The 20,008-nt window shown below is 54.2% G+C and overlaps 1 protein-coding gene across 1 annotated transcript in view; it reads left to right on the forward strand.

Moving 5' to 3' along the window:
- Positions 1-3,024: 3,024 nt before the first annotated feature.
- SMARCD3 (SWI/SNF related, matrix associated, actin dependent regulator of chromatin, subfamily d, member 3) overlaps positions 3,025-20,008 on the forward strand; it is a 49,593-nt gene continuing 32,609 nt past the window's right edge. Inside the window, exon 1 of the mRNA XM_054991931.1 lies at positions 3,025-3,148. Coding sequence (XP_054847906.1) covers positions 3,071-3,148 — 78 coding nt within the window. The 5' untranslated portion in view covers positions 3,025-3,070. The remainder of the gene's footprint in view (positions 3,149-20,008) is intronic.

Below are 20,008 nucleotides of genomic sequence, written 5' to 3' on the forward strand. Positions count from 1 at the left end.
GAGCCTCTGCCTGAAAGTTTGAAGTAATGCTTAACTTCACTCACTGACATTTTATGTCCGGCTCAGCCTCCCGCTGCAGGCTTTTTGTGGTGGTGTGCACACCCCGTCTCAGAATTCCAGCGGTGCCCACAGGCTGGGGGTTAGGGTCTGGGGGCCCGTGCTGTAAGGGGTCTGAGGACACAAGAGCTGTCCAGCTGCCTTTCCTGTAGCTGTTCTTGGTTGGCACAAAGTGCCCTGACGCTTGTGTTCCGCACTGGTAGACACCTTTTTCTGCGAGTCACTGGTGTGTTTGGATGCGGCTGCCTCCCTCTCTGCGTGTGGGCTGGGGTGATCTGCTGTCAGAGACACAACAGCATGTTCAGGTGGGTAGTTGTGTTGGTCTGCAGTAGAAGAGCAAGATCCGGGTCCTGTCGACAGGCAGAGCTCTTAGCCTGGAAATCTAGTTGGTCTTTAAGGTGCTACTGGAGCCAAATCTTGCTTTACAGCAGCATAAGTGATCCGTGCACTCGTGCTGGGGCTGATGTTCTTCTCAAGTTCAGCTGTGCTTGGTCCATGGTAGTTGGAATTCCATCCTCTGACGTGGTGGATGGGGGGAGCCGTCACCGGAGTCTGTGTTGGCCGCATTTGTCATTATTTTCACGGGTGCCAGCTCTGCAAGCTCAACAGGCCAGAGGCAAGGAGCCCGGGGTGAATGCGGAAGGCAGAGTGGCTCCTCTCCCCTGCGTGGTCTGATCTCCTTCCACTAGGGACATTCTCCAGGCAACGGCGGAGAGGGGAGGCGTGTTTGCTGGGCTGGTGCACCCTGGGGCTCCTCTGCTGGGCTAGGAGGGTTCCCCCGCAGCCATCACTCGAGTATTGTTTCGTCCCTCGGTCTCTGCTGCACTTCTGCTGCCCACAAAAGGCGGGTTGTGGCTGGGAGACCTGCAGCGCGAGTGTCACGCACCAGGGGCCAGAAAGAGAGAGGGGTGAGGGAGGTTTGCCTGCTCTAGATGGATGGCAGGCCGTGGAGAGGGAGGCAGGGCTTCTGCGCCAAACTGCCCGGACCCCCTTGGAAAGAGGGACAGACCCACCTGCTGCCAGCCCAGGAAGGAGCCCCCTCCCCCCGGCCCCCTTGGGAGGCAGCCCACCTGGCCACAGCTGCGGGGGGGGGGGGGAGGGATTTCAGTCCCCGTGTAGGGTTTCGGATGCAGCGGGGGGGGCCTCTGGAAGCAGTTGCCCTTAAGCAGGCCCGGGCTGCCCAGTGGAGCCCGCCAGAGGCCTCCCTGGTCGGGGGAGCAGGCCGGCCCAGAGCCCTTCCAGACCGACCGCATCTCTTCCGGGAGCAGCTGGAATAAACGCGCCGAGTTCTCCTTCGCTACAACAGCAGCGGGGCGGCCCTGGGCAGAGCCCGGGAGAGCCGGCGGGAGCAGCCCCCAGCCCTGCCGCGCAGCACCCCGCCAGACGCCCGGCTGTCCGGAGGCGCCGCCGCGGGAAGGAGGACTCTGCCGGCAGGGTGAGTGAGCCCAGGCGCCCCGGAGAGCGAAGCGGCTCCGCTGCCGGGCGCCTCTGCAAGGGACGGGGCTCACCTGCGGGGCGGGAGGCACAGAAGCACCGCTCGGCTCGGCTCGGCCTGCGGAGCCGCTCTTCCCTGCAACGGGGCAGGGCAGAGCCGTGCGGGGCACGAGGGCCGCCCCGGTCGTTCTGCGGCGCCTGGCGGGGCGGCTTCTCTCCCGGCGGCGGGGCTGGGCTGGGCTCTCTCGCCCGGCCAGGCCCTCCTTCTTTGGGAGGGGGCCCGCTCTAAGGATGGGCTGCGCGGGGGGGGGGGGGCGCTTGCACGTGTGGACGCGGGCCCAGCGCCCGGGAAGGGCCGGTGGGGCAGCCTTATGCGTCCAGGCGGCGCCGGGGCAGTCCCCGCCGGCCCCTTCCCCGCGGCCGTCCGGCTGACCTTCGCCGGAGAAGGGGGCAGCACCACGCATGCGCTGCTCTTCCCCCTCCGAGGAAGCCGGTAACTTACACGGGGGGGGGGGCTTGGAAGGGGCCGATCGATGCCTGTGGAGCGCGGGGGGGGGCAGCTGTGCCCCTCGCCCGCCCGCCCCTCGAGGGGTCCGATTGGCCGCCACAGCCGCCCGCGGGGTTTCGCGTGGGGGGCGGCCAGGGGGGATTCCGGCGGCCTGGCGGCTGCCCGGATTCCCCTCGCCCGCTCCGCGCTGGGTGAGGCGGCAGGGCGGCTCTGTCCCCGCGAAAGCGAAGCGCGCCGGAGCCGCCCCCCCTGTCCTGGGTACCACGCCCCGCCCCGTTACCTGGCAACCCTCCCTCCGTTGCCAGGGAGATGCGCGCCCGGGATGCTGCCGTTCGCCCCCCGCCCGGCCCGTGGCAGAGGCCGCCGTGCCGCGGTGGGCGGCGAGCCCGTCCTCTGCGTGTCTGTCGGGGGAGGGGGGCGCCGGTCCCGCGCTGCGAGCGTGGGGGGGGCGTCGTTGGGGGGAGCTTTCCGGCGCCCTTCTGGGAAGGCGGGCGGGGGCGCCTCCCGTCGGCAGGGCTGCCTGGCGGAAGGGTCCCGGGGGACGAGGCCTGGCAAAGGCGAGGGAGGGGCGCGACGGGAAGGCGGTGCGTGGCCGGCGGCGGCGGAGGCTCCGAGCACCGGAACTCGCCGGCCTGCGCTGCGCTGCGCTGCGCGGGGAGGCGCCCCCCCCACCCGTCGCCCGAGGACAGGCGAAGTGGAGGCAGGCGGCGCTGGGCGTCCGCCGGACAGGCTGGAAAATCGGCTACCGCGCGCGGCCCGGCCCGGCCCGGCCTCCTCCTCCTCCTCCCTGGCTCGGCCCGGCCCTGCCCTCTGCTGTCCGGCCGGGCTGCTGGCGGCTTCTCGGCGGAGGAATTTGGCGGCTGCGGTGGGCCGTCGCGGGAGCCCTGCGAGGGCCCCTCCCCGCTCGGCCGGCGGCGCGCTTAGAAGTGCGAGAGCCCCGCGGGGCTCGGAGGGAGAGTTGGAGGGAAGAAGGAGGGAGAGGAGGAGGAGGAAGGAAGGAAGGAAGGAAGAGGCAGCCGGCGAGCCCGCCCGCGAGGACGGCGGCCGGAGGGAGGCGGCGAGCGGAGCCCCATGGCCGCCGAGGAAGTCACTGGAGGGGCGCGCAAGGCGACGAAAAGCAAACTTTTTGAGTTTCTGGTCCACGGGGTGGTGAGTGGGCGCGCTCGGCGGGCGGTGGGCGCGCTCGGCGGGCGGGGAGGGGGCGTCCCTGCCGGGGGCCGCGAGGCGGGGGCCGGTCGCGCGCCGCCGCCCGCCGCCCCCCCCGCCCGACACGTGGGTTGGCGAAGCTCCGCCGCTGCCCGCCAGACCCGCGCCGCGGTGGGAGGCGACGCAGCAGCTGTCCCGCGCCGGTCTTCCGACGGGGCTGGCGAACCCGGTCTCCAAACAGGTGCCGTGGCCGGCCTCCTGCTCGCCGGCCTTCTCTCCTGCTGCTCCTTCCCCTGGCGCCTGCGAGCTGCTTCGGGGGTCCAGCCCCGCGGCCTTCTTCCCCAGGCGATCCGACGGGGCGGGTGCTTTGCGGGGCCCACCTGCCGGCCCCCTCCAGCCTCGTGGGAGAGCCGGGGGGGCTGCGGGAAGGGGGGGGCCTGGGCGAGCCTTTGGTGCCCCCTCCTCACTCTCACCAGGGTGGACTTGAGTGGGCAGAGGGCGGAGGGCGAGTTGCCTCCCCGGCTGGATTTGGGCGTTCTTCGTGCTGCCTGTTCTTTGCACATTGCACCTCAGCCCTGACCCGGTGCGCTCCCACCACCCACCGCAGAGGGCCTGTTCTTTGGGAGCAGGTGGGAAGTGTGGGCCTCTGGTGGATTCAGTGGTGCGTGTGTGTGACTCTCTGAGGAAGAAGCGGCAGGATGGCCAAGGGGGCTTCTTCTCTTATTGGTTCTCTGATCCATCACGGTCACTCTGGTCAGTTGGCAGACGTAGGGAGAACGGGAACCCGTCAGGCCCCACAGAGTTCCTGGGTGGTCACACCCCAGCTGCACCTGTCGCTCCTGGAAATGCTTTGGATGAAGAAGTCTTCCTCCAAAGTCAGAGCAGCGAACGCCCATCAGGAGAACGGATCTCGGCTGGCTGGCTGGCTGGCTGGCATCCGCCATTCGCGATGGACTGGGGGAACAAGCAGGTGTTGTACGGTTGCAGATGGCCTGCGGAAGGGCAAGGGTGCTGCTCAGCCCTGCTGCTCCTTCCTCCTACTAGAGGGCATCTGAGGGCCCCCCCGGTCCATGCTCTTGGAGAGGCTCCGGGGCCACTGACACAGGGCCTTGAGGCTCCTGTGGCTCTCACAGTGCTGCCTGGGCCCTCAGGGGTCCTCTTGCTTTTACGTTCCCTCCTTCCAGCCCCACTGCTTGGTGCTTATAGGCCTTCCAGATGTCAATATCCTGTGATTGCTGCTCTGCAGCCCTTTCTAGCCTCACACCCAATCCCAGGTAAGCTGCCCGACGGCAGTCTCGGAAAAGAGAGCTTCCCTGACAGTAGCAATCCTGGCATCTGCTTACCATCACTGAATGGTAAAGGGATACACAACCAGTTCAGGATCCTTAGTTCCTGTTGAGTTGAGTTTTTTTTTGGTGTGATTTAAAAGACTAGCCGGGATTGCTTTCCTTTTGCTGCTGGCCCAGTCCTCCGAGAGCTCGTCACTTATGCCACCCATATCAGTGGACTTGGAACCACGCTTTGCAACATGAAAAGTTTTTCAGAGGATGGAGATTTCCACATTTAGTGCAGCATGTGGCATTCCAGGCCCGTGTCATTTTGTAAAATTGTACTTTGAACCATGGGAAGGGGGTGTGTGCATCGTGGGGGAGAAACTGCAACTTGGGGTGCTTCTGCGTCCCGGCTTATGAGCGGAGAGAGCCCCTTTAGTCAGCCTCCACAGATGCAGTGGCTACAGCCCTGCCTCAGAGCAGGGTTTAGCCACTGCGGTCCACTCCCTGATCACATCCAGTCACTGCAATGCGCTCGCTGGGACTGACTGTGAGAACTGTCAAGAAGCTTCGCTCTGTCCAGTGTGCGGCAGCCAGACTGTTGTTTGGGTGGAGCCGCACTGGTTGCTTGTCAGTCTCTGGGCGCAATGGCTTGTCCCTACCAGGCCCTAGATGGGATGCTTGAAGGACTGCTTCGTCCCCAGCCTGTTCGCCAGCCTGCCCTGCTCTCTGTGCTCGCACCTGCAGAGGGGCAGTGGGAGGCAATCAGAAACAGGACTTCTTCAGCGGGCGCACTTTGCCTTCGGGAGGCTGCCTGGAGCTTGCCTTGCTGTAGGTGCCAGGCTGAAACGTTGGTTTTTGCCTGGGCCAGGGTTTCATCTTTCTAAGCTCTTCTTATGATCTGTTTCTAGCCTGAGGACTGTTTCATGAATATCATTTTAGGCTGCTGGGTGTTGTTTTATATCCCCGGCTTGTTTTCTGGCAGTTTTTAACAATAATAATTTTTATGTTTCTTCCGTTATGATTTTGTAACACTGGTTTTTACTTTGTGAGACACTTTGAGTGGGGTCTCTGGAGAGGCGGCATACAAAGGCTCTATGAAGTGATAGAGAGCACGGGCTGCCCCCTTTCCCACAGCACTTCCCCTCAGATTCCCTCCCCCCCCCCCCTGAACTGCTTTGACTGTAAGAAGAGCCCTGCTGGGACAGACCATCTAGTCCAGGCCCTTCATGCAGCTGCCAACCAGTTGCCCTGGCAGACCGCAGAACAGGCACAAGGCCTGGGCTTCCCCCGAGGCTGCCTGCTGGCCCTGGCTTCCGAGGTTCGCTGCCTCTGAGGCGGAGGTTCCTTTGACTCACTGTTGCTTGTAGCCGGAGATGGGCCTTTCCTGTCTGGCCCCCTTTAAAGTTGCCTGCAATCTCCATCACGATAACCTTTGGCAATGAATTCCACAGTTTAATTTCTCAATTGAGTCAAGAAGTATTTGCTTTTCTCTGTCCTACATTTTTTTATCTCTTTATTTTTATTTTACTACATTGATAGCCCACTGTTGTCTCCAGTGGGGACCCAAGGCGGCTGACATCCATCTCCTTCCCCCCCCTTTATCCTCACAGCAACCCTGTGAGGTAAGTTAGCCGAGTGTGTATGACTGGCCAGAGTTAGTTGTGTCTCTTGCTCTTCAGCTTTATTGGGTGCTTCTGAGCTCTAGTGTTATGGGAGGGAGGGAGGGAGGGAGGGAGAGGGGGGAATCCGTTTCCGCCACCCCTGCGTCAGTCTAATCCTGTCTGTGGTGTCCCTCTTAGCCGACTTTTTTCTAAACTGAAAAGGCACAGCCCCCCCTCCCCCGCCATTCCTCCTGGGAGAGGGGCCCCTGCCCTCCGGTTCATTTTCGTGGCCGCCTCCTGCTTTCCCCCCACCACTGCAGTTGATTGCATTTCAGACGAGGCCTTGGCTCCAAGCAAGAGCATAACAATACTGACCCTTTCCTAATAATCCCTGAGAGGACGTTTAAGCATAAAGGTGGGTTCCAAGTTGACATTTTCATCAAGCTGTCAGTTGCAGCCCCAAGATCATTTTCCCTGGCAGTCGCGGCTAGTTCAGACCCAGCACCACAGTTTCTAAGTCAGGGTTCTCTCACTCCACTGTGCATCACCTTATGCTCAATGCCATTGGCCACGTTTCCCCCAGTCACCCCACTTAGCGAAATTCTCCTGGAGCTTTTCACAATCTGCCTTGGGTTTCTCCATCTTGACCCTTGGCAAATGGCCTCTGAATTTTGTTATGTGCATTTGAGTAATTCTTTCCTCCAGGTCACACAATTCTTGTTTTGCTTAATATGCTTTGTATAAAATGGGGCTGTGTCTGTTGTCCTTACAAAAACTGTACCAAGGAAGAAGTGCTGGAAATGGCATGTGTCTATCTTGCTTCAGAATCTGCTTCCACGATGGAGGCGTTCAGCCGTCGGCTAATACCTTGGCAAGGAGGCTGTGTGCGTAGGGCATGGCAGAGGGCACAGGCATTAGTCAGGGCGGGGGGAAGAGAGAGGTCTGCGGAGGGTGTTGGACCCTGGCACCTGCCCTCTCTCTGCTGTTCGCATCTTGGTCTTCCACCAAATATGGTCTGTGTGCTTCTTTGAGGGTGAGAAAATAAGTGCTAGGAAGTGCAACTGGAGGATCTCGCAATGTCTGTTCCTCCGCTGTGCTCAAGAGTCAAGATTTCTGTTTGCACAAAACAAGCAACTTTGACTGAATGCCTTGTGGCACCTTAGTCAGGCCTTCTCCCGACTGCAGCGTTGTTCCCTCGCTGCTTCCATAGAACACCCTCTCTTCCCAGAAGCACGGTGCCCCTGAATATTAAGGAGGGTGCACGTGATAAAGCCACGCTGCTTTGCCCCTTATCAGTCACTATCAGAAGTTGGTGACCGGACCAGTAAAGAGCCTTGGACGCCCATCCTGGTCAAGAGTGCAGAAGGAAAGTGGGCAGAACGGGGGGGGGGGGCGAAGCTACTTTGGCAAGGAGGCAAGCGAAGTAGAGGGGGGGGAGGGAATACTGAACTGGGGCAATGCAAGAGTTGCGGTTCCATTCAGGTGCTGCTTTGGTGCATCCCAGGGGTGATGGAACCAGAGGCTAGCCTGTCTGGGTCTGATCCAGCAAAGCAATCAGCAGAGGCCCGTCAAAATGTTTGCTCTTACCCCTGTAATGGGGCCATCTGTGAAAGCTGCCTAGAAAGCTGGGATAGAAATGGCTAATTTTTTAAGTATGAAAGGAGTGGACAATTGTCGAGTTCAGTTCGCTGCAGGATTTGGCAAATTCGTGAAATCTGGACATTTAAAAAGCAGAAATCATTGATCTTCGGAATCTGAGCCCCAGATCTTGGGAAACTGGAACTGAGCCTCCTATACTCTGAGTGATGGACTGGGTAGATAATTGGCCATGCCCAGGAGTCCGAAATCTCAGAATAAAACCAGATGTTTGGAAGGGCTTCCTAGACTGCAGGCCCAACCCTTCGTCCAAACAGGGAGTCAGACTCGGTTTTAGGGAGTATGTGGTGTGGGTGGGGAGGTGAAGGTGTTCAAGAGCAGCAGGCCAGCCAGGGACAAGTCCTACCTGGACGTCCTCAAAAGGTGGGCCCTTTCGGCCTGGTAAGGCAGAGGCAGGTGTGGCTCTGGGAAGCCTTTTGGCCAGGCACTTGGCATCCTGCCGGCTGCGTGGCAGAGTGACGTCCGTAGGGTCAGCTGCTCAAAACTTGCTTGCAAACGCGAGTCCTCCTGACATCTCCCCTGGTCTGACACCTAATCCAGCTCTGTAAGGGGCCAGCTGTAAGGGAACTCCAGGTCCCGCTCGCTGTCTAAACAGGGGGAGGAGATGTTCTTAGATGTTCTCCCCTTGTTTAGACAGCGAGCGGGGCCTGGAGTTCCCCACCACCCCAAAGTTAGGAGACTGCATCAACATGTTTCCCCCAGAAGGCGTGGAAGTAACCCAAGCATTTGAGCTACAAGGTTCTTGCTTACTGGGCTTAGCCCTGATCCCAAAGGCCTGCCCTGGTCTGCCTGGAGTAAGGGCAGAATACCTTTCTGTCTCACCGGTCCTGTGCTGCTCTTCCTCAATTGCTGAGTTTTTAACCACTGGACAATTCACACCTCGTGGACAGTTATTTCTCGGGTCTTTCTCAGTGGGAAACCAGGGAGTAGCCTGTGCTCTGGCGTTCCATGGGCTTTGGCCTCTAGTATTTCTGGGAGGGTCACATCGATGGAGATAGAAGGCCCGTTTTGCGTATCTTCGATTTTAGCTGTTACATTCCCAACTTCCTCTGAGCTTGCTCTCCTGACTCCCTCCGTTACTCAGTCCTTTTCCATCAATCCGCACAACTAGAACATGTCCGGATCACTCTGCTGAGCAGCATTGAGATACCTTATGGCCAGAGAGAAATTTCCCAGCTCCCTAGTTCTCGCCTCTGGATCCTTTCCTGCTGTAGCACGGCTTCCATCTCAACATGTTCAGGACAGAGCATGGGGCTCTGAGACCACTCGTCCTTTTGGAATTGGTTGGGTAGAACAGTTGGAAAAGGCATTGGTTATTGGCCCTTTGGAGAGTTTCTGGCCCTCATCATTAGAGAGTATCTCTTGTGATCCTTGGTCCTGGTGTGTAATGGATTCTTGAAACTGTAAGTCTTGTGGGGAAATTTCCTGTTGATGCTGTAAAGTTTGTTCTCAGAGCGAAGTTGGCGGCTGCAACCATCATGTCTGTTGTATGCTTGGAATGCGCTCCCCCGTGAGTGGTTGGCTGGTGGTGTGGCATGATGAACAGGCAGCAGCCCCCACAGATTGACAGCGGCAGGCTGCTGCTCTAAATATGGCCCATGGTTTTAATATCAGTTGGTGCTGGGGGTGGGGGGTGGGCATTGGCAGGGTCTGCCGCTGCTGGGCTTGTGGCTGCAAGGGGCGCCTGCCGAAAGCTTCCTTTTTTGCTTTCTTTTAAGGTGCCTCCTTGGTCCTGGCTCACTGGTTTATTTAGTGCCACGGAATGTACATGGTGCTCTACAGAGCAATGTCAGCAAAGTGGAAGAGACCCGGTCTCCAAGGAGTTGACATTCAGTGCTAGAGGCAAGAGGGGAGGGAGGGGGTGGCAAGGGAACAGCCAGCCCGTGCCTCTGCAGTAATGTGCCTGGGGGGGGGGTTCGCTGAGGATGTAGACTCAGGGGTTAAAGCCAAAGGATCTGTGGGAGAGGTGAGCTTTGGAGGCCTGGAGAGATAATCTGTCCCCCTGGTTTTTCCAGGTACTTTCCCCTAATTTTTCATGCAGAAAAACTGGGGAGGTGGGGGAGCAGTGAAAAAATCCATCCTATAAAATGTTTTTTAGAGTTGTGTATTTCCTAGATTATAAATTACAGTAATTACAAAATTGGGTTGTTTTGTAGGTAGAATAATTAATATGAACATTTTATTTTATTAAATGTATATTCTACTCTTCCCCGCAAGCGGGTTCAGAGTGAATCACAAAATACAATAAATACAATAAAAACATGGTAGTATAAATTGAAACATCAGTCAATAAAATAATCCATTGAAACAGTCGTGCACATATTGCATAATCCATCAAGCATTAACAGATCCATGGGGCAAGGCGGCCCAGCAACCAGATGAAAACACAATCTGGGGGAACAACGCCCCCCCCGCCCCCAAAAGCAGGAGGCAGGTTTGGTGACCTGCCCATCTCAACCGCCATATGCCTGGCAGAACACCCCTGTCTTGCAGGCCTGGTGGAAAGATAACAAATCTGACTGGGCCTGAGTTTCCACAGACAGAGAGTTCTACCAGGTTGGTGCCGTGGCCGAAAAAGCCCTGGCCCTGGTTGAGGCAAGGTGAGCCTCCTTAGGGCCAAGGACCACCAGCAGAACGGAGCAGTCTCCAGGGAACGTGTGGTGAGAGGCAGTCCTGCGGGTATGTGGATCACAGTCCACTGAGGGCTTTAAAAGTTAAGACCAAAACCTTGAACCTGATCTGGAATTCCACTGGGAGCCAATACAGCTGGTGCAAAACCGGAGTTATATGTGACTAGAACAGAGTCCTGGACAAAATACACACTGCTGCATTCTGGACCAGTTGTAGCTTCCGGAGCAGCCCAGCATAGAGCAAGTTGCAGTAGTCTAACCTGGAGGTGACCATTGCATGGGTCACCATGGCTAGGTTGTGGGCTGAGAGGTAAGGAGCAAGTTGCCTAATCTGACGAAGATGGAAAGAACACAGATCTGGCAACTGCTGTAACCTGGGCCTCCGTTGACATCCAGGACACGCCCAAACTCCTCTCCACTGGCACAGGTACCAGCGGCATCCCATCAAGGGTTGGGAGTTGGATCCCAGAACCTGTCAGTCCATGGTCAGGTGAAGGACCTCTGTCTTTGTGGGATTCGGTTTAGTCGGCTGTGTTTTAACCAGCCAGTCACAGCCTCCAAAGCGTGTAAATCTGTGTTCTTGGGTGAGGCTGGGGAGAGCTTTGAACTTTCTTGATTGATTGCAGACTATAGCTACTAAGATTACATATATGTGTGAGGCAGCCCAGTCCTTAAGCATATGGGGTAGGACTTATTGAATCAGGTAAAGCTGGTTTCACATACTGCAGCTTACCTGTTTATAGAGGACCAGATCAGAGGGACAGAGATAGTTTGAGAGTTTTCTTGTGTCAAATTACAGTGTAGTTATTTCATACTGTTATTCCTTTCTTACATTTTTAGCTTTCTTGAATATAGTTTCTGTTCTGCATGTCTTGTGTTCTCTAATTCTCTCTAAAGCATTTTAATGTTTTTGCTTGGGGTTTGCTCCCCGCTTTCCCCCTTCCTTGCTTACCGTTTGGCTTGCCTTCTCTCAGACTTTCTCTTGACCCTTCTGGCTTTTGGGAGGCCAATTTTTCATTTAATCCCCTCTTATTTGTTTCATTTAGTTCTTAGTTCTTCATTGTGTGTGTTCGATGTGTGACTGGCTGTGTTTCCTGTGTGTGTCCTTGCCCTACTGGGCCCTTCGGATTTTCAGTTGTCTGCCTCCCCACCCTCCCCCAAGCTGCGGTCATCCTTTGAGAATGACGGTTAATTTGGGATTTGCCTGTGTTGTGTAACTCAGTCTGAGTTGTGTGTCTGGGTGTCCCAAGTGTAACCCAAACACAACACTTTAATTTTATTTATCTATTTTGTCACACACAGTCCAGTAATAAAATTGTATACATTCCATACATACATCACAGCGTCTAATTTAACATCTGTGCACATCATGACCGGCAGGGGATCTTCGGGAAGAACGTGCAGAGTGTTTTGGGGTGGGGGGGGGGGAGATGTGGCAGAGGGAGAGGAGAGGAGAGGTTTTGAAAGAGCAGCAGCAGCCAACGATAGTAGCAGTGGACGTCCTCCCTGGAAGCTCAAGCGACGTTTCTTCGTCTACATGGCTGTAGTGCCAGCTCCTCAAGATGGTTTATGTGTTTCTGTTTCCTGTCAATTCCCCACTAGATTTTAATGTTAGAACTGCATGAAAAATGAGGTCTCTCTCAATTTTTCCAGGGGACAGATGGGGAAATTCTGGGGTACATTTAAAAAAAACTCTTATACTAGAGACATATACAATGTTTTTTGTGTTTAAATGTACATTATTAAACAGTGTTTTCAGTATTAGAAAGGTTAGCTTAATATCCAAACATTGGTAGTCCTGCCTATTGTGAATTCATGAGAGAGTTTGTTTGAATAATACACTTCCTTTTATTTACTACAAAATTTGTTTTCTTCCTTCAACGTTTCCTTTTTCCTACCTCTCAGATGTCTCTGTCGTGGATGCAGAGGGGGCAGCAGTTCGTAACTCCCAAGTATTTGGTATACTTGTAATTTTCTTACAGAAAACAAAGATATTTATACTTATAAATGTATACTTATATGCCAAATGGTATAATTTTATATGCCGTCCAAGTTGCGATTGATACCTTACCTGAAATTTGTATCAACTGAGAGTCATGTGAAGGAGCAGGAGCCTTTGTGCTGGTGTGTGTGTGTGTGTGTGAGTCACATGCAGAGAGAGCCTGAAGGTGGACAGGCACACCTGGCCAGCCTCTGCCCAGCATCCTAACCCTAACCCTAACCCTGGACCTGCCTCTGATTAGAGCGTGAATGGCTTTGCCTCTGCCTCTCTGCGGAGCAGCCTCACGCAATCCTTGGCCAGCCGACCAGCCTCTTTGTTGGGGAACAGGCAGGTGAACCATTGGTGCTTGTGCTGGGAAGGAGCGTCTGGCTTACGGTACCACCTTGGAGGATGGCGATTGGTCTCCTGACGCTAACAACCGCACACCAGTTCCTAACCCTAACCTCTTCTTCTCCAAACGTAACATTCACAGGTCCCTCAATCTTTTGCTATAGGGCTTGGTCGCCAGGCCCCTGATCATCCTGGCTGCTCTCCTCTGCACTTGTTCCAATTTGTCCACATGGTTTTTGAAATGAGGCCTCCAGAACTGCACACAGTACTCCAGATGGGGCCTGACCAATGTGGTATATTGGGACAATGACGTCCTGTGATTTGGATGTTATGCAAATAACATAGGGACAGAGGTCAGGCTGACTGGCCTGTTGTTCCCTGGATTGCCTTTTTCTTGCAGAATGGGGTGACGTTTGCCCTCCTCCAGTCTTCCAGCACATCACCTGTCCTCCAAGAGGCCTGGGAGATGAGCCGTAACTTCTCTGCCCATGTCAACCAGCAGCCCTGGAGCCATGCCTTGCCTACTACCATCTCTGGGTGGGCCTGTCCCCTCCTTCAGGGAGAGAACTGAGGCAAAGTAGGCCGTGAGCCTTTCTGCCGTCTCTCTGTCTTCTGTCAGAGTTTCTCCATTTTCACCCAGCAATGGAGGTATTGCCCCCTTTACCTTCCGTTTGCTCCTCATGTATCTGAAGAACATCTCTTTTTTTGTGGCGAGCCCCCCTGGCCAGTCTCAGATCATTCTGAGCTTTGGCCTCTCACAGCTACCGTACCGTGCCTAGCTACCCCTAGATGTTCTACTTTGGACGCATTTCCTCCCCTCCATTTCTTGAATGTCTCCTTTTTCCTCCTTAGTTTATCACAGAGCTCTCTGTTCATCCACACTGGCTTCTTAGATCCTCTACCACATTTCTGTCTTGCTGGGATGGTGACAGCTTGAGCCTGCAGGAGCTGTTCTTTCAGGAGAGCCCGCCCTTCACTTGCTCCTTTCCCTTCCAGCATTCTTGTCCATGGAATAGTTCTCGTCGTATCTCTAAAGTTTATTAAAGTTTGCCCTACTAAAATCTAACATATATTGGTACCCCACAGCAAAAGGAATTCTATTGGGATTTCTGAAACACTGAGTTATGAATGTTGATTTGGAACTCATATGGTTGTTAATCTCTGTTTGAATTCCAACAACAGCTCACGGGAAGAAGTAGATTTGCCACCACTGATGGGTATGAGATTTTGCAGTTATAGCAAAACTGGTTTATTACTGGAGACCAAACTCTGCTGACCAGTTTGTAGAGAAGCAGTCTTTGACATGTACTGGACCGAGAAATTCCATGATAACGTACATCCATAAGCTCTATTTGGATTATGGTACATGTTTATGTTAAATTGCAGAATAATACTAATATTTATGCTATTAATAGTCAATCGTTGACATACTTTGGAAATGAGGCCATTCAATGGTATGTTTTGAATTTTAAAATCTGTATTAACCCAGTAAATTAAGTTTATTGGTTAGGGTTGGGTATAAGGAATTTTAATGATGTTGTATGATGATTATATGGATTTAGTTATTTTGTTATTTTATAATAATAATAATAATAGTAATAGAAACAACAACAACAATAATAGAACATAGAGATAATGTGCAGGCAGATAGGTTTAACTTGCTCAGAACCAAGGCCAAGATTACAAGCCCTCTGGTTGACTCTCTGACCAACTGTTCCAGTGCGCAGCTGTTGACGAGGTCTAGGAATCTCATTTCTTCAGCATGACTCCAGCACGTTCACCCAGTCAGAGTGATGGGGCTTGAAGTATCCTGGCATCTGCTTTAGTCTCCTCCCTTACTTCCCTTATTGAAAAAAAACAAACTCTGTGGTGGTGTTTATTAGGAAAGGATTGAATATTAATCAGCCGACATTGTAATGCCCCTGTATAGACCTACGGTGCGGCCTCATTTGGAATACTGTGTGCACTTCTGGCCACCATGTCTTAAAAACGACATTGCAACGCGGGAAAAAGGACAGAGGAGGGCAACTGAGATGATTGGGGGTTGGAGGTAAGAATGAAGAGGCTGGGGCTCTTCAGTCTTCAGAGAAGACTAAGAGGAGGGTTTATAAAATGATGCACAGGGTAGAAAGGGTGAAGGGGCAGATTTTCTCCCTCTCCCCAAACACCAGAACTTGAGGGGATTCAATGAGGCTGATGGGCAGTAAATTCAGGACAAACAAAAGGAAATATTTCTTTGCGCAATTATCAATTGAAATTTGGAATTCACTGCCAAACAAATAGAGCGATGGCCACGTGCACAGATGCCCCACTCGGAGCAGTGAACAAAGTCAGGGTGGTTATTACTCCACACATCAGCCAAGGAACTGGAGCTGGCAGGAGTGGTTTACCCAGGGCTTTTTTTCCGGGAAAAGAGGTGGTGGAACTCAGTGCGTTGCCCCACTGAGCAATCTAAACTCCCCTCTGTCTGGAGATCAGGGGGCGTGGCCACCAGCCATGTGACCATTTTCAAGAGGTTCCAGAACTCCGTTCCACCGCGTTCCCACTGAAAAAAAAACCCCTGGGTTTACCCAACACCACTTACTGAGCTCTTGGCAGTAGTGGGATTTGAACCAGCAGAGTGCTGTTTTTCAACCCAACCACTTAACTGCAATGTTGCAGCAGGAATTCCAGGAGGATGGGTCTATCGATGGCTACTAGCCATGGTGACTTCTGAAACCGAGTGCCAGGAGGCAGCCTCGGGGAAGGCCTGGGCCCCTAGGCCTGGTTCCTGGCCCTCCGGAGTAACTGGTGGGCCACTGTGCGAGGCAGGAGGCTGGACTAGAGGGACCCTCGCTGCTCCGACCCAGTGGGGCACAACTTGTGTTCTTCTGTCCTTGAGTGTAGTGGAGCCCCTGGGTTGAACCCCGCTCTGCTAGGTAAGTTCTCTGGGTGTCCTTGGGCATGCTGAACACCATCGGCCCAGACCACTTCACAGGGGCACGAGGATGAAATGGAGGTTAGGAGAATGATGTGAGCTGACTCGGACCCCTGCTGGGGAGAGAAGTGAGGTATAAGTGTACCAAACGGCCTTCATGGTGGAAGCTCTGCAGCCATGCAGGAGCTGTGTGTGGGTTCCGCAGTGGGTCAGTCTTGGCCTGGCCCCTGTACTAAGTCACAGGAAATCTCACAGCCAGGCAGTTTGCAGAAAAGGTTCGCCTCTGCTCTAGCTCAGCCGCCACCCATCGTGCCAGTCGGGTACTGGGCATCTTGGGCTATTTGGAGAGCGGCCGTTCTGCTTGCCCAGCCTAAGAACGTAAAGGAGAGCCTTGGAGAGTGGCTGACCACGTTTGCGTTCGACCCTTGCCTTTTCTGACTCTTAAAATCTACCAGGTGAACGGGGCTGCTGGATGTCCTCTCTTAGTCTTCCTCACTGAGAGAGGAAGAAAGCCATCCCTGCAGCACTGAGGGGGGCCAAGGTGAGGCTGCCCCCAAGGATGGTGAGCCGGCTGCAGAAATTCTTGGGTGAGGGGGGGTCACCTAAGTTCTTTTCAGTCTGGCTTCTGAGTGTGGAATTGAAACTTCTGTGACCGCTCTACTGCAGGGAATGATTGTAGAATGCGTCTCCTGGGCCTCTCTGGTGTCCGGCTGGATCACCTAGTTGGGGTGGCTGTTGCTCAGTGGTAGAGCACTTGCTCGGCTCGCAGGAGGTCCCTGATTCGGTCTCCGGCTAAAAGGACCAGGTGGTGGGCAGGGGATGTGGAAAACCTCCTCCTCAGACTCCAGAGAGCCACTGCCGGTCTGAGTAGACAGCGCAGGCCTTGATGGACAGGTTCAGTCTGAGCCAGTCCGAGGCAGAAGCTCCTTTGTGTCCACTGGGGGGAGTGGTTTAGAGGGCTTTTGATCCTTTCCGAAGGATAGAAGGAGGCATTCGGCTCTCCCATGCGGTCTTTGGTTCTTGGGTTCCATCCTGTTTCCAATGCTCCTTAACCCCTGGGAGAGGTTGTCTGGAAGTCGTTAGCATGAGGAGGAAATCAGGTGGGTTTGCGCTCTCTCTGCATCCGAGTCTGGAGGCGCATTTGAAGTGTTGATTCTGTGTCTGAGTTGAACTTGGTGGAAATAAACCAGCTGAAATGTAATCCGGCCAAGAAAGAGGTATTGTTGGTCAGGGAAGAGCAAGATTCGGGTCCAGTAGCACCTTAGAAGCTGAATAGATTTCCAAGGAAGGGAGCTTTCCAGAGTCAAAGCTGGCTTTGTGTCTGAATCTCAAAAGCTCACACCCTGGAAATCAGGGCCGATTCCAGATGGGCATAAATAGAGCGAGTGCTTTCGCTTTTTCAGCGACCTCACTCATAAAAACCCGCAATTTCCCGTCCCGGCTTACCTGCGGTCCATGGCACTCGGTTGTGCTCTATAAGCGGACAGTATGAACACGGTATTGCGGGTTTGCACACTTCTGGATGCTTCGTCGCCGCGGAGAGGCCCTCCCCTTTCCCTTCTTTCTTTGCCGGCCGGGACGGCAACAATATTCCCTTAATTTTTTTTAAAAAAACGGGTGCCATTTGCGCAGTCGCACATTTGCGCACATCAAACTGCACAAATGTGCACAAATGCACAAAAGCGCACAAACGTCAATGCTGCGTATTCGCATACCTGCACATTTGCGCATTTGCGCAAAACACGTAAAACATTTAAAAAAAACAAAACGAAATGCGAACCAATGAAGGCCCCCAACGTCAACTGTGACGGGGAGGAAACAACCAATTCCGGGTACCTCAGTTGGCCGTGTGAGCATCCTGAAGCGGGACGGCACGGCACGCTGCGAGACAAAGCGGATGGAGACGAAAGTGAACGCGTGGCCGGTAAGCGATTATTTCCGCAGAAAAACCACAATTTCTGGCCATCTGGAATCGGCCCTGGTCGGTGCTGCTGGACCCAAATCCTGCTCTTCTCCTGCAGATCAACATGGCTACCCACCAGAAACGGTCTTCGTGGCCAGAGAAGTGGCTGATCAAAGAGTGAATGGGGTCCCCCCTGGTTTGAAAGGGGGTGCAGTCTTGGAGTGGCCTGGACCACAGCCTGAGAGTGGTCCATGTCCCAGCGCTGCAGCTGGCTGTCCAGTCACCCGGCCGTGACTGGGAGTGCTTTTATGAGTGAAGGCTGGCCTGCCAGTCACACCTAAGAAATGTGCTCGTGACCCCTTCCTGACGAGATTGCTGCAGCGTGCTCTGTCTGCAGCTGCGTATGGAGAGTGTTTGGAAACAGCAGCTGGTCCAGAATGTGGCTGGCCGGTTATTAACGGGGGCAAATGGTTTGGATCATATGCGTGTACTTGTGAAACAGCTGCTCTTTTTGCTTGGCCTTTTCAGTGGTAGCACCAAAGTAGTAGAAAACTCACATGTCCTAATCACTAATGCCAGTCATGAAAACTGTTTTGTCTCACTAGGCTTTCATTAAATGTATTTTGGTTAGGCAGCTGTGGTGGTCTGTCATTTATTTATCTATTTGTTTGTTTAAAAATGTATATACCCAGAAAACTGCAACTCAAGGAAAGTAAGAAAATAATTCAGGCAATCTGTAAAAACATCTTAAAATGATATTTAATGATATTATGAGGACAGCTCATGAAACACCAAAGATGCAACTTGTCCTACCTCCGAAAGATAGCTACCCCATAAGACACCAAATCTGCCTGTGCCCTCTTTATGCTGGGCCTATCCCACAACTCCAAAATCCCTTCTAAGCGGCTAAGTGTTGCAGCCTATGCTAATAACCTTCCTCCCTTCAGCCACAAGGCCTTTCCACAAGATTGGGGAAGCTGCTGAAAACGCACCTGAGTGGGCCATGGCAGATTGCCCCGGGGGGGGGGGCAGGGAGCTGTGCTGAGCAGAATTGTCTTGTAGCTTGATACCAAGAGAGCCACAGGGCAGTCCTACTGCAGTCTAAGCCCACAGTCTTCAGTGGACTTGGACAGCAGTTACTCTGCATAGGATTGCCTACTCAGTCCTTCAAGTCTGTGGGTCCCAGGCTACAAAGGGCTTTAAAAATAAATTTGAATACCTTGAATTGCACCTGAAAACAGATTGGCAAGCCGTGGAGAGTTTGCAGAATGGATGTCATCAGCTCACAGCGGCTTGCCCAGGTGCATTAAGTTCCAAACCAAGTTCCTGGGCGTTCTTCAAGGGCAGCCCCATGTAGTGGTTGCCGCAGTAGTTGAGCCCGGAGGTTGTTGCAGCATGGGTCAGCATGGCCAGGTCAGCTGCCTACAAATCAGGGGAGCCTGTGAGTAGGTTTCTTACCTAGTCATTTCTCATGGAAGTTTTGCTGCAGTTTGTTTTTCCTCTGAGCTTCCTCGCTTTCGATGTATTGTCGGAGGCTTTCACGGCCGGAGAACCCACCACAACCATTGCTCGCTTTCCATTGTTGCATTCCTGTGTTGTCATTACTCCGTGCATCTTTGATGCAGTTTGAGAAATGGCGAAGGAACTAGGGAGAGACTACAAATAGAAAACAAGGAAGTGGGGCAGCTTGGAGAGAGACGGGGCTGCTCTTTGGCGTCCAAGGCTTGGGGAGAATCACTGTGTTGTGGTTTTTTTGCTGGATTTTTGGAAGTCCAGGATTTATTTTTGTTTTAAGCTGACTTGAAGATTTGCAAGGGGGAAATGGTGGGACATCGTGCTTTCCAATAAATAAATGCAGCCAGTCTGACATGGCAAAAAGTAGCTCCAGGTCTCTGGGTGGACATAGCAGACGAGGTTCCCGCCCTGTGTTTTGCCTGGTCTTCTTTCTTGACTTCTCAAGGCTGTTTGCAGCTGGGGTGAGGCTCCCTGGATCTTATTAGATCTGGAAATATGCCATTTCCTTTTGGTAGGCTCCCTTTGAGTTGGGGCTGGGGCCCAAAATTGTGAGCTGTGGGTCAGTTTTGGTGCCCCAGCTGGATCCCAGCAGGGGCAGCTGCTCGGTTGCCACTGCCTGGAGGCTTTGTCCAGCTTGGGAATCCCTTTTTCCTCCAGGTCATGATCTCTGCAGCCAAGCTGCATTGCCTGGAGTCTCCCTGGGTGCTTCCACTGTCCATAGGCAGGGCCGGTGCCAGAGTTTCTGGCGCCTGAGGCCGGGGGCAGCTTCAGGGCTGTTGCCACCCCCACGCGCGCACGCCCAGACTGCGTGATGATGTCACTACTTGTGACGTCATCACGCAGCATGCCGCTGCGAGCCGGCCTCAGCTGTGTGCAGGCGGTGGCAGCACAGGGCAACAGAGCGGGAGGGCTGGGAGACTGCCTGCTCAGACTGCCCCACACTACTGCCGCCAGCATGCACTCCCGCCCAGGCGCAGCAGCTGTAGGCCAGGCGCAGCAGGCGGCCGGGGCAGCGTGCGTGCGGCTTCCCAGCCC

Source organism: Eublepharis macularius, chromosome 11, assembly GCF_028583425.1.
Source record: "Eublepharis macularius isolate TG4126 chromosome 11, MPM_Emac_v1.0, whole genome shotgun sequence".
Lineage (NCBI taxonomy): Eukaryota > Metazoa > Chordata > Lepidosauria > Squamata > Eublepharidae > Eublepharis > Eublepharis macularius.